General features: G+C 39.2%; 1 protein-coding gene across 2 annotated transcripts; it reads right to left on the bottom strand.

Moving 5' to 3' along the window:
* Nucleotides 1–2,259: 2,259 nt before the first annotated feature.
* Nucleotides 2,260–12,003, bottom strand: SMIM8 (small integral membrane protein 8). 2 transcript variants are annotated; one of them, XM_057739103.1, is made up of 3 exons: nt 11,981–12,003; nt 4,260–4,417; nt 2,260–2,716 (listed from the first exon to the last, which is right to left on the bottom strand). In XM_057739103.1, exons 2-3 carry the CDS (start codon nt 4,392–4,394, stop codon nt 2,558–2,560), a joined length of 294 nt encoding a protein of 97 aa, XP_057595086.1. In that variant the 5' UTR covers nt 4,395–4,417; nt 11,981–12,003; the 3' UTR covers nt 2,260–2,557. The 2 variants fall into 2 exon arrangements, with proteins under 2 accessions (XP_057595086.1, XP_057595085.1); XM_057739102.1 differs by lacking the exon at nt 11,981–12,003 and adding an exon at nt 7,879–7,924.
* Between the last annotated feature and the right edge of the window lie 206 nt (nt 12,004–12,209).

Here is a 12,209-nt window from a genome sequence, read left to right as displayed (position 1 = left end):
ACTTTGTGTCTGTTCTTACAAAAAAAGAAAGAAAGAAAGAAAGAGAGAGAGAGAGAAAGAAAAGAAAGAAAGAAAAGAAAGGGAGGATGGGAGGGAGGGAGGGAGAGAGAGAGAGAAAGAGAAAGGAGAGAGAGAGAGAGAAAGAAAGAAAGAAAGAAAGAAAGAAGGAAGGAAGGAAGGAAGGAAGGAAGGAAGGAAGGAAGGAAGGAAGGAAGGAAAGAAAGAAAGAAAGAAAGAAAGAAAGAAAGAAAGAAAGAAAGAAAGAAAGAAAGAAAGAAAGAAAGAAAGAAAGAAAGAAAGAAAGAAAGAAAGAAAGAAAGAAAGGAGATTACTTCCCTGGGCAAAGAGGTTGCTTTCTGCTTGTCAACAGTTCACTTATCAAGACTTGCTTCAACACCTAATCTATTATGTTACTGAGTTTGCCCAATCGCAACCAGATTCCTGCACTGGAAAACATTCCTCCTATCACTTGAAACCAGACTACAAAAGGCTGTAAATATCTTGCTCTGAGCATCCACTCCTTAGACAACTGACTTTGTCAAAGTGGCATTTTCCTTTAGAGAAGAAATGAAAACATCAATACATAGCCAGGCAGCCTTCAACACTGCACACAGGAAGACTGTGCTACAGAACTTGTAACCGCCATGTAAACAGTATCACAGTTAGGTTACTTGCTCCTAAAATTCAGTGGGACTCTTCCCTTGCACTATTTTCTCACAGCTGTGCGCCTCCCGGAACCTACGGCTACCCTGGGTCATTAACACATGTCACGCGGCTTAAGGCTGCCCTCTGTCCAGTTCCTGCTGCCCTTCTTCACTGCAATAACCTCCTGATAGCTTACCTAACTAATACCTCCCCCACCAAACAGCAACTTATTTTGTTGAATACTAGAAAAACTCTAAAGACAATGCGACATTAATGTATAAGTTGAAAACAGAACTCTAGTTCTTTAACAACCAACAGCAAAAGATGATACTTTAAATTAAAAGACGTTTTATACCTCCTAAGTGCATTTTAAACTATATGACGTGTACTATATAGAGAGACCTAGCAAAGAAACATTTAGGGCTCAGTAGCAAAGATTTAATTTAGTTGCATGTAGATAATTAGCTAAGCTCTTTAATATCTACAAATCAGACAATTACATTTTCATGTTATCTTGCAAAACCACAATAAAGCACTGGAAATTAAATCTTACATTATCATAAATTTTGCCTGTGCAGTTATTTTACCTGTTAATAATAAATGAAACAAAATTTCAGAGACAAGATTTATTGCTGAGCTCCAATTTCAATGATTTGGTGAATGGGGTAAATATCTAGAAATGAAATAGGTCTAGAACTCTCATCAGAAAGGTGTGTGTGTGTGTGTGTGTGTGTGTGTATGGTAACCCATGTTCTTATGGTTATTTTAAAACTAGACCTTCTTTTCTTATCTACTGAGTAGTTCTTGTTTTTAAATAACTATAAGAACATTTGGTCTATGTTTATAATATCTGTAACATTAATTTACAAAAACCAAAATAGATATTTATATCAAATAAAAACATCATACTCAAACCCAGTGACAGGGCAAGAATAAAGATGCAGAGAATGGACTGGAGGACAAGGGGTTTGGGGTGGGGGGCAAAGGGGAAGCTGGGACGAAGTGAGAGAGTAGCATAGACATATATACACTACCAACTGTAAAAGAGATAGCTAGTGGGAAGTTCCTGTATAACAAAGGGAGATCACTTCAATGATGGGTGATGCCTTAGAGGGCCAGGACAGGGAGGGTGGGAGGGAGTCGCGGGAGGGAGGGGATATGGGGATATATGTATAAATACAGCTGATTCACTTTGGTGTACCTCAAAAACTGGTACAAGAGTGTAAAGCAATTATATTCCAATAAAGAGCTTAAAAAGCAAAAACATCATACTCAGTATAACATACTTTAAAAAAAAAAGAAAAACTCCAATTACTTAGGGTTATTCTCTCATTTAACTTTTATTTTAGTAGTTGAATGGGAGTATGTTCTCAATTGAAACAAAATTAGCTGAAATAGAAAATCAAAATATATGACCCATCTGTGACTCTATAAAAACTGTTTCTAACTGCAGGCTTTACAATGATTTACAATTATTTTTTTCTTCACAAATATAGGTTCTATGCCAGGTAGAAAATGAACACTGTCTTTGCAAACAGCAAAATAAACTAAACCCTCACAACAGCTGTAAATGCACAATTCCCCTTAAAATATTAAAAATATCATGCAAATTTAAGAGCATTGGTACTTTTTATTATATAGAACTTAAAAATTCACAAAAATGACTTCCATTCTCATGGCACTTTTATAAGAGGATTTAGTCAAAGAAACATATTGAGCATCTCTTTCTGTGGAAGAGGAACATGGTGCTACAATTTTGAAAGGACAACATTCACTACAGTGGCCTGGCTGCAACTGCCATCCTTCTTCAGTAGCATCTTCTGGAACAAGAAACAAGATACTGTGCAGTGCTAATCTTCAGCTGAAGATTTCAGAGCCCCTAGAAAAGCTCCATCTGCAGTAACCAGCACTGTTAATCCCACTTAGATGTTTTCCTCCTCATATAACTGTGTCCCTCACTATCAATAGCTTCATAGAGGTCCTTCTTATTCTCCTGTGTCGCATGTAGATAACCGATGTAAGCCACACAAAGTGAAAGGGTTATCAATCCGAAAGCCATTACAGGTTTGTTCTGTCAAAGAAAAAAAATTATAAGGCCTCATTAAGACTAATCATTTGAGGAGACTCAAGTATCTTTTGCACTTTCCTCTTGACATGCCAAGGCTTTAGTACCACACCAGCATTCCTATGGCAATAATTTCATTTATAATAATTTACCCAATTCTTTATTCAATTAACTCCACTCCTGATAACTTAGAGACTACAGAAGACTTGCTTCTTCTCTCCACAGCTGGGACATCTCTGACCTTCACCTTTAGGAAGGTGAGGTTGGGAGAGGCATGGGGGAAATGAGAGGCATGGAAACTGGTCCGGTGCTCAGAGTTTTCTGTGTTATCTGTGTGATGTGGAAAAGTTGCTTAACTTCTCTGGGTCCAAGCTTTCCACCTGCAAACCTTAAATTAGTTTAATTTTATTAGGAAGTGAGGAATGAAGTATACATGCCATTCTTCTCAGCTAAGTTCATGGCTAACTGGCAGAAATGCTTTCATGTCATATACCAGGTACAGTAAAATATACACACTCCTTTCTGGGAACTTGTTCCATTACCTCAAGAAATTTAGTGATTGGAACAGAAATGCTATTATAATAACCTTGATTTCCTGCTATAAAATCCGATACCCTAAGAGGCAAAGTGACACAGCTCTGAATATTTTTTTTTAAAGTTTTTAAATTTGTATTTTCTGCTTCTGTCACCATTTGTGTTGTATTACTATTATATCAAATCTTAATCATCAAAAAAATAAAGGTCAAATCTTTTCACTTGAATGGACATCTGAGAAAGGCCACAAGCTCAGAGCAGCTTAAATTTACAATTCTTGAAATGTATTTGGCAATTAAAAGAACACATTAGTTCAACGTCTTTAAAAAATTCTACCTTGATTTAATGACGATTGTTAAATTGACCTAACTTTCAAACAGCTTATACTGGCAACTATGTTATTAAAATTCTAATCACATTCAATATATTTAAGTACATTTTATGATTTGATTTGTATTTAAAAAGTAAAATTTATCAAATCAAACATATTCAATAACTTGCAACAAAAATATAAATGATTAGCTAACTCCCTAACAGTGTACAAATGCATGTTTTGAAATTTCTCAAATTATGTTTGCAATATCCCCCTAGGTTAAAATATTAATAAAGCCTGGAACTGTACACTATAAGAATGATATAAGAATGAAGGTCTGAACTAAATAAGACCTTCCATTGAAACAATGGTACCTTCACAGTACCTGATCAAACAATAAAAACTTCCTTAAAATTAATGCAGCTATTAAAATCTTAAGCAGGAATTTGAGAAATTGATTCATTAAAATTCACTTTCCATTAAAATTCTCCAAATTCCCTCAAAATAATTACTTTAATACGTGTATTAAGTGAAACAGCATTTAAGAGTTTCCTTCCATCTGCTTTTTATTCACAGAGAGGTCTTATTAGCCAACACAAAATTTTCATGATAAAATCAAATGTTTCAGGAAAATAAGAACTTTCTATTTCTCAGAGCCTAGTTAAATTGAACATGAAGCCTTATCCTGGATGTATTTCTTACAGGTTTAATGAACAGCTCTGGATTCACAGCTCGAAATAAGGTTGTGGTGCGGACACCTCTGAGGCCTGGGTTCCCCACGTCTTTCTCCTTGGGCGGCTCCTTTTTAAAGGCTGGAGGCTCAGGTGCTGAAGACATCTTGACTAATGATGATTTAGTACCTAAAAATAAAATGAGAAACTTTTTCTCTTCAAGACTGTGTTTTTTTGATAATGCTCTTTAAGAAACTCATTCCATATTCATTCTTTTTTTGAATTTCAGTCCACTTTTCCACCAAAAATGACGGTGAATTATTTTCTTACTTTGTATGACATATACTTTGTAAAAGGCACTTTAGGTTTTGTTTGGCAAAATGGTTATTTTATTTTTCATCTCTTAGACCAAACTAGTGAGATACGCAAACACTGTTTTCCTACTTTTTCTGACAGCTAGAGAATTTGTTTGTTGGCCTGAGTCACATTGTATCTTGTTATAAGAAGGGGGTACTAGGGGTGGGAGTGGCCAGTGGGTTATCCACACCTTCTTAATTTCCTCCCATTTTCGCTCTTCCTCACCTTCCAATAGCCCTTTCAGGACACGAGCATTCCTCTGCTCCATTTCTCCTACAGATACACCCCTGTCCAACCTCCCCCTCCTGCCCCCTCTGCCTTCCTCCACTGGCCACCCCAGCCACCAGCACCAGGCAGCAAGGGCGAGCAGCTGTCAGTCCTCACTCCCTCTCTGCTTATCAGCCACTCTCTGGGAACAATTACAATGCGACCTCCTTAACCTCAGTATCTTTTTTTTAATTAATCAAAATTTATCCTATTAGATCCAAGTATGTCTTTTGGTTTCTAATTCTTCCAGCTGGAATGTCATCATTTTGGGAATATTTTTCTCTTCTGGACACTATTAGGCAAAAGCTTATTCTTACTATTCCTGCCACTGAATGCTGGGGGATGGAAGGGGGGTGTGGAGGAAGGGTTGGAAGGGAGAAGGTAGGCAAAGAAACCTTCCAAAGAAAGGCTGAAATTGATGACAATATAATAAAATTCTTTGGGGGAAATGTGGAACCCTATCACACAGTGAATGTTATGAAATGACAGTCAAACACATTTACACACTCATTGGGGCTTTGTTTATTCAAGTATTAAGTCTTCCATTTTATAGTCTTTATAAAAGCAATATTTTTGCAACTTTACTACTTATGGAGAAAATCAGGAGTTTAGTTTTTTCAAAACACACTAAATGTTCAATGGGAAAACTCAACACACGTGTGATTCAAACACAGGCGTGTGTTGTGGGCAGAGCAGGTGTCCATCAGTAAGAGGATCTTGCACCTCACTCCTTCCATCCTCTTGCTAACCATTCTCAGCCACTCATTAAACACACCTCCCATCCTTTGGGCACATGTATTGGCTGAATAATCACTGGGGAGCAAATGAACATTTCTGAAGCCCTGGGGGTTAGCTGACTTGCCAATGACAAGGTATCAACCCTTCCGACCATGATGCATTACAGCAGAATAGAGCAGTTCACCTCTTCTGCGAAGTCTACCTTTGACACGAAGTATATGAGGTAACAACTTAGTAAACACTTATTTCATCAGCATTTAAAACATCATTCAAGCTATAACTAGCAATTTTTAAAAAAATTTCACCTGCATTCAAGTTACTAACTTTCTCTACTGAATAGTGTTGTTTTCACCTCGGACAACTTCTGAAACAATTCCCTAACATGCCTGAAATGTGTTCAGCCAGCACAGGCTTGCTTGAAACTCATCATGCCCAAAGCTGGCCAAAAAAATCCAATGTTTTCTGCTGAAGCAGGGGTCCACTCATACGCCCATTTCTTATGTGAACTTCTTGAAACTGCTGACTGAAGAAAAATGCACAAACTAAAAGCTGCGAGTGAAGTTTTATTTGGGGACCTTACTGAAGACTATAGCCTGGGAGACAGCCTCTCAGATACTGGATTGGCCAACAAGTTTGTTTGGGTTTTCCCGTAATACTGTATGGAAAAACCCGAATCAACTTTTTGGCCAACCCAATATATTAATATTTATATATATATATATATATATATACACATATGCAAGATTCCTCAGTCTCCTGTTTCCTTAGCTGAACCTACATTTGCTTTGTGATGAATCAAGCAAATAAGCAATCAAGGTAGTATTTATTATATTGCAACCTCTAGACATCCACATTCTGTTCTTATTAAACTGTTTATGTTAAACTCTGCCAGAAATGACAATTAAAGAACACCTGGGCTGGAAACCACTGCAAATGTTTCTTGAAAGAACCTTTTACAAATTGAAGAATTACCTACTACACTACATTTTAAAAGATTTAATATGTCACAATTTCCATTGTTTGTGATACTTGGGGAATGTATGAAAGCAATATTTTCCATTACATATTCTTCTTCTAAGAGGCCTGGAATAAGACCGCTCAGTCCTATTGCTGCTTCTCCTTTAATGAGCCAAGTCACTGAAGAGGTTACAATAGTTCTCCCCAAGCTGCAGGAACTTATTTAAGCCACTGATCAAACTGATAAAGAAATTTTAACAACCTTCTATACTTAAAAAACAAAACAAAACAAAACAGATTACTGAGGCCAAAAAGGGCCTTAGTAGCTAAGAATTTGTAATATATAAGAACAGAACAAAACAAAACAGTCTTTTCACGTAAGAGAAGGCTCTTCTGCGTCTCCTCATACACCTGCCCACAGAGCTGTAGGAGTATGACGGGGCAGAGATTCAGGATGTGGTGGTTGAACAAGTATGTAAGATGCAAAACCTTAGTTGTTTCTTCACAGATGTGTTAACTGTTAGTGCTTTTTGTGAAAATAAATCTCTATTTCAAAAACAAACTTCATCTAGCAGTAAAAGCTGACTAGCTACTTTCAAGTGCAGAGCTAATACAATTCCAGAGGGGACATGGGGATATACGTATAAATACAGCTGATTCACTTTGTTGTACAGCAAAAACTGGCACAATAGTGTAAAGCTATTATGTTCCAACAAAGAGCTTAAAAAAATAAAATAAAATAAAATAAAAGCTGCGACACCATAAGCTCAAAGCACAGCAACAACCTATTACAACATTACCACTGAAATGAACAGTATCTAAGACAAAAAAGGTTAACATCTAGCATGCAGCCAGCAGAACTTCCTGTCTCCCCATCACTTTCTCCCACTTCTTCCCTTTTTTTCCCACTGCAGGTAACTCACACTTACTTATTTGCATATGACACTGACCAATCTCTAGACATACCTGCTTTCAAGATATATTTACTTTTAAGCTAGGACCCTCATGTATTGTGTTAAAAGGGGAATCTCCCTCTCGCTCTCTCTCTCTCTCTCTCTCTCTCTCTCACACACTAGCAGGGATGATGGGAACTTGGCAGTGGCACTGCTCCTGGCTAAGTAATTTGGTAATTAGCTTCTGTGCAGGCCCACCTGTAAAACACTCAGTATCAGGTATCCTAGGGGCCACCCCCTGGCTGTGCAATCTGTCCAGGTGCCCCCATTCTTATTTCTTCATTTTTCCATCACCCATTTGTTATTCCCTTATCAACTCATGAAAAGAAACTGTTGTATATAATTTTATTTTTAAATAGAAAGTAGAATTTTTCATACCTGACTGTAAAAAAGATCTAAACTAAGCTGTATATACTTCATTTGTGCCTCCTGGAGAAAAGACACTCTCTTCAATAAGTGGTGCTGGGAAAACTGGACAGCTAGATGTAAAAGAATGAAATTAGAACATTCTCAAACATCATACACAAAAAAAACCTCAAAGTGGATTAGAGACCTAAACGTACGGCCATTTACTATAAAACTCTTAGAGGAAAACATAGGCAAAACACCCTTTGACATAGCAATATCTTTTTGGATCCAAAAGGATCCACCTCCTAGAGTAATGAAAATAAAAACAAAAATAAACAAATGGGACCTAATCAAGCTTAAAAGCTTTTGTACAGCAAAGGAAACCATAAGCAAAATGAAAAGACAACCTACAGAATGGGAGAAAATATTTGCAAATGATGCAGTCAACAAGGGATTAACCTCCAAAACACACAAACAACTAAGGCATCTCAACATCAAAAAAACAAACAGCCTGGGACTCCCCTGGTGTCACAGTGGTTAAGAATCCACCTGCCAACGCAGGGGACATGGGTTTGATCCCTGGTCTGGGAAGATTCCACATGCCATGGAGCAACTAAGGCCATGTGCCACAACTACTGAGCTTGCACTCTAGAGCAGTGAGCCACAACTACTGAGCCCATATGACACAACTACTGAAGCCCATGCACCTAGAGCCCGTGCTCCACATGAGAGGCCACCGCAAAGAGAAGCCTGCAAACTGCAATGAAGAGTAGCCCCTGCTCGCCGCAATGAGAGAACACCTGGGTGTAGCAATGAAGACACAATGTAGCCAATTAATTCATTAATTAAAACATAAGCAAACAACCCAATCAAAATAAAATGGGCAGAAGATCTAAACAGACACTTCTCCAAAGAAGACATACTGATGGCCAACGGGCACATGAAAAGATGCTCAACATCGCTAATCTTCAGAGAAATGCAAATCAAAACTACAATGAGGTATCACCTCACACCGGTCAGAATGGCCATCATCAAAAAGTCTGCAAACAACAAATGTTGGAGAAGGTGTGGAGAAAAGGGAACCTTCCTACATTGCTGGTGGGAATGTAAACTGGTACAGCCATTACGGACAACAGTATGGAGATTCCTTTAAAAATTAAAAATAGAGATACCATATGATCCAGCAATCCCACTCCTGGGCATACACCTGGAGAAAACCATAATTCGAAAAGATACCCCAATGGTCACTGCAGTACTATGTACAATAGCCAAGACATGGAAGCAACCTAAATCTACATCAACAGGTGAATGGATAAAGAAGGTGTGGTACATATGTAATACAATGGAGTATTAGCCATAAAAAAGAATGAAATAATGCCATTTGCAGCAACATGGATGGACCTAGAGCTTATCATACTAAGTGAAGTAAGTCAGACAGAGAAAGACAAATACCATATGATACCACTTATTTGTAGAATCTAAAAAAATGATACAAATGAACTTAATTACAAAACAGAAACAGACTCACAGACTTAGAAAACAAATTTACAGTTACCAAAGGGGAAAGGTGGGGGCGCGTGAGGGATAAATTAGGAATTTGGGATTAACATGTACACACTACCACATATAAAACAGATAATCAACAAGCACCTACTGTATAGCACAAGGAACTCTACTCAACAGTTTGTAATAATGCATATGGGAAAAAAAAATGAAAAAGAATGGATACATGTATGTGTATAACCAAATCACTATGCTGTACACCTGAAACTAACATAATATTGTATATCAACTCTACTCCAATATAAAAAAAAATTTTTTTTTAAAAGATCTAAACTAAGCTGCATTTACTTCATATGTCCCTCCTGGGAAAAGTTCTTCACCTTTTCCTTCTGCCCATCCTCTTGTGAAGGCAATATGAGATGGGAAAAGAAAGCAGCAGAGGTAAAGGACTGGCCCTTGCACGAGTGCCATGAGGGTCATTCACACCCTAAAGTGTGAGTGAGAATGGTGCCCCACTGGAATGAATAATGCACACTGTTCAAGGCTGTATACAAAGATGGTCCTAAGCAGAGTCAGGAACCGACATTTTCGAGTGATTTTTCTCTCCTGTAGTAAAATTCTTGCACTGCAGGATGATCCTGAATGTATTTGGCAACTGACATTAGACAATTCACTGGCATAAAATTGGCATGATGTGAAAATTAGACCAAGATATAAAGAATGTGAGTTACTTTGGGGAAAAACTTAATCTTCAGATATCCATTTTTAAATAAGCATCTCAATAGCTAAGTCAAACAAATTATCAGAATCATAGAATGTTATTGAGACAGCATGTCAGCAATAATTAAAGCCTTGTTTTTAAAAGACTTAGGGAATAATATAAAACGGACAAAATAATGAGATAAAAATGTACTTCTTATTTTAGTTCCACATACCACACTATTTTAATATTTAAGACAACAACTTTAAGTTTGGAGCAGGACGCCTTAAAAATAATTTGAATTAGAATAAATAAGTTTGGGACAGAATCAGAGGACTTCTGTCTTGAGGGAATGTAGCATGGCCTCAAATTCCAACTTTTCTCCTGATTGGGTGTATGTTTTTGAGTGACAACCTCTGAGCCTCAGTTTGCATCTTTATAAGGGGGATAATATTATCTATTGCACAGAATTACTGTGTGAATTAAATGAGGTAACATTTTTTTAAAGGACAAAATAGATGTTCAATAAACGGTAGCCACTGTCATCTTCACCATGGAATCCAATTCCCTTTTTTTTTTAATTTATTATTTTTGGGGGGGTACACCAAGTTCAATCAACTGTTTTCATACACATATCCCCGTATTCCCTCCCTTCCTTGACTCCCCCACCTCGAGTCCCTCCCACCCTCCCCATCCCACTCCTCTAAGGCATCTTCCATCCTCGAGTTGAACTCCCTTTGTTATACAACAACTTCCCACTGACTAGCTATTTTACAGTTGGTAGTATATATATGTCTGTGCTACTCTCTCGCTTCGTCTCAGCTTCCCCTTCACCCCCCGCCCCCTCCCAAAACCCAAAGAAAACCATAATCCCAAAAGAAACCTGTACCATAATGTTTATTGCAGCACTATTTACAATAGCCAGGACATGGAAGCAACCTAAATGCCCATCAACAAATGAATGGATACAGAAGATGTGGCATATATATACAATTGAATATTACTCAACCAATTCCCTTTTTTAACCAAAAAAATCTAAACCCACAGAGACTGCCTTTGCCCAATGAAGACTGAGATAATCCAGGTCCCTCAACTTCCAGCCCACTCCTAGTCAACCACTTCACCCCACCTTACTCCTAAATTGCTAAGGCTCTGCATTTGTAAGTTATTACAAGATTTAAGCAGCATAAAATTATAATCACTTAAATGTTAAAGATGAATTCTATATGTCATTAAAAAAAAAAAAAAAACACGCTATTAAAGAATCTCTTTCCATCTCCTGAAATTTACTGCACCTAAAAAAGCAGAAAGATTTTTGACAACAGATGTTGCCGACAATCTCAGGGCTGTAAAGAATTATCTGGATCCGCTGCCCTCCCCGTATTGTGGCACCCACACTACATCTGGCTATTACTCAAAGACAGATTCTGCCTTTGAAGCCTCCAGAAAACAAACAAAAAAACAACATCGCAAAACAAAACCAAAACACAAACACAAACTGCATTCGGTTAAGTTCCAGACACTGTGTTATAGGGGGAGCACATGACTGTTAACACAGTTAAAAAGCAAAGAGGCACCTCACGTGAAAACAATTACAAAACCACTTTCCCCTAATTCGGAAGTCTGGTGAGCTGGGAACCGTCCAGGAATGGGAGGGTTCTTGGGGTGGAGGTGTCCACGGATGGGGCGCGACAGGCGACCGGTGGGGTCTGAGGTCTGCAAGACCCGGCTCAGGGCGCCCCCCGCGAACGGCGAGGATTCGGGGGGCTCGAGAGAACGCCGCCCAGTCCGCGCAGGTGGGAGAGAGAGCCGCGGGGCGGCCGGGCCCTCCACGGCCAGGGTCGAGTGTGCTGCAGGGCGGCCCCCTGTCCCCGCCCGCCGGCCCGCCGGCCCGCCGGCCCGCCACCCCCGGCCCCCAGCGCCGCTCACCGGCCTCTCCAGCGTCACCTCGCCTCCGCCTCGTCTCCGTCTGCAGGAGAGAGCGGCCCGGCGCGCTCGGCAAGCTCGGCGCCGCAGCGACCCCTACAGCCCGGAGGCTGCGGCGCGGGGGCTGCGGGGACCCGTCTTAGCGGCGCTGCTTCGCTTCCCAACCCTCCAGCCCGCTCGCTGGATGGAGTCTGCAAAGCGCGTTTTTGGTTTCTTCCTTTTTTACTTTAAG

The sequence above is a fragment of the Hippopotamus amphibius genome, chromosome 6 (genome assembly GCF_030028045.1).
Source record: "Hippopotamus amphibius kiboko isolate mHipAmp2 chromosome 6, mHipAmp2.hap2, whole genome shotgun sequence".
Taxonomy (NCBI): Eukaryota; Metazoa; Chordata; class Mammalia; order Artiodactyla; family Hippopotamidae; genus Hippopotamus; species Hippopotamus amphibius.
Note: the sequence above shows the minus strand (reverse complement) of the source record. Positions and strands in the feature narration are given on the sequence as shown.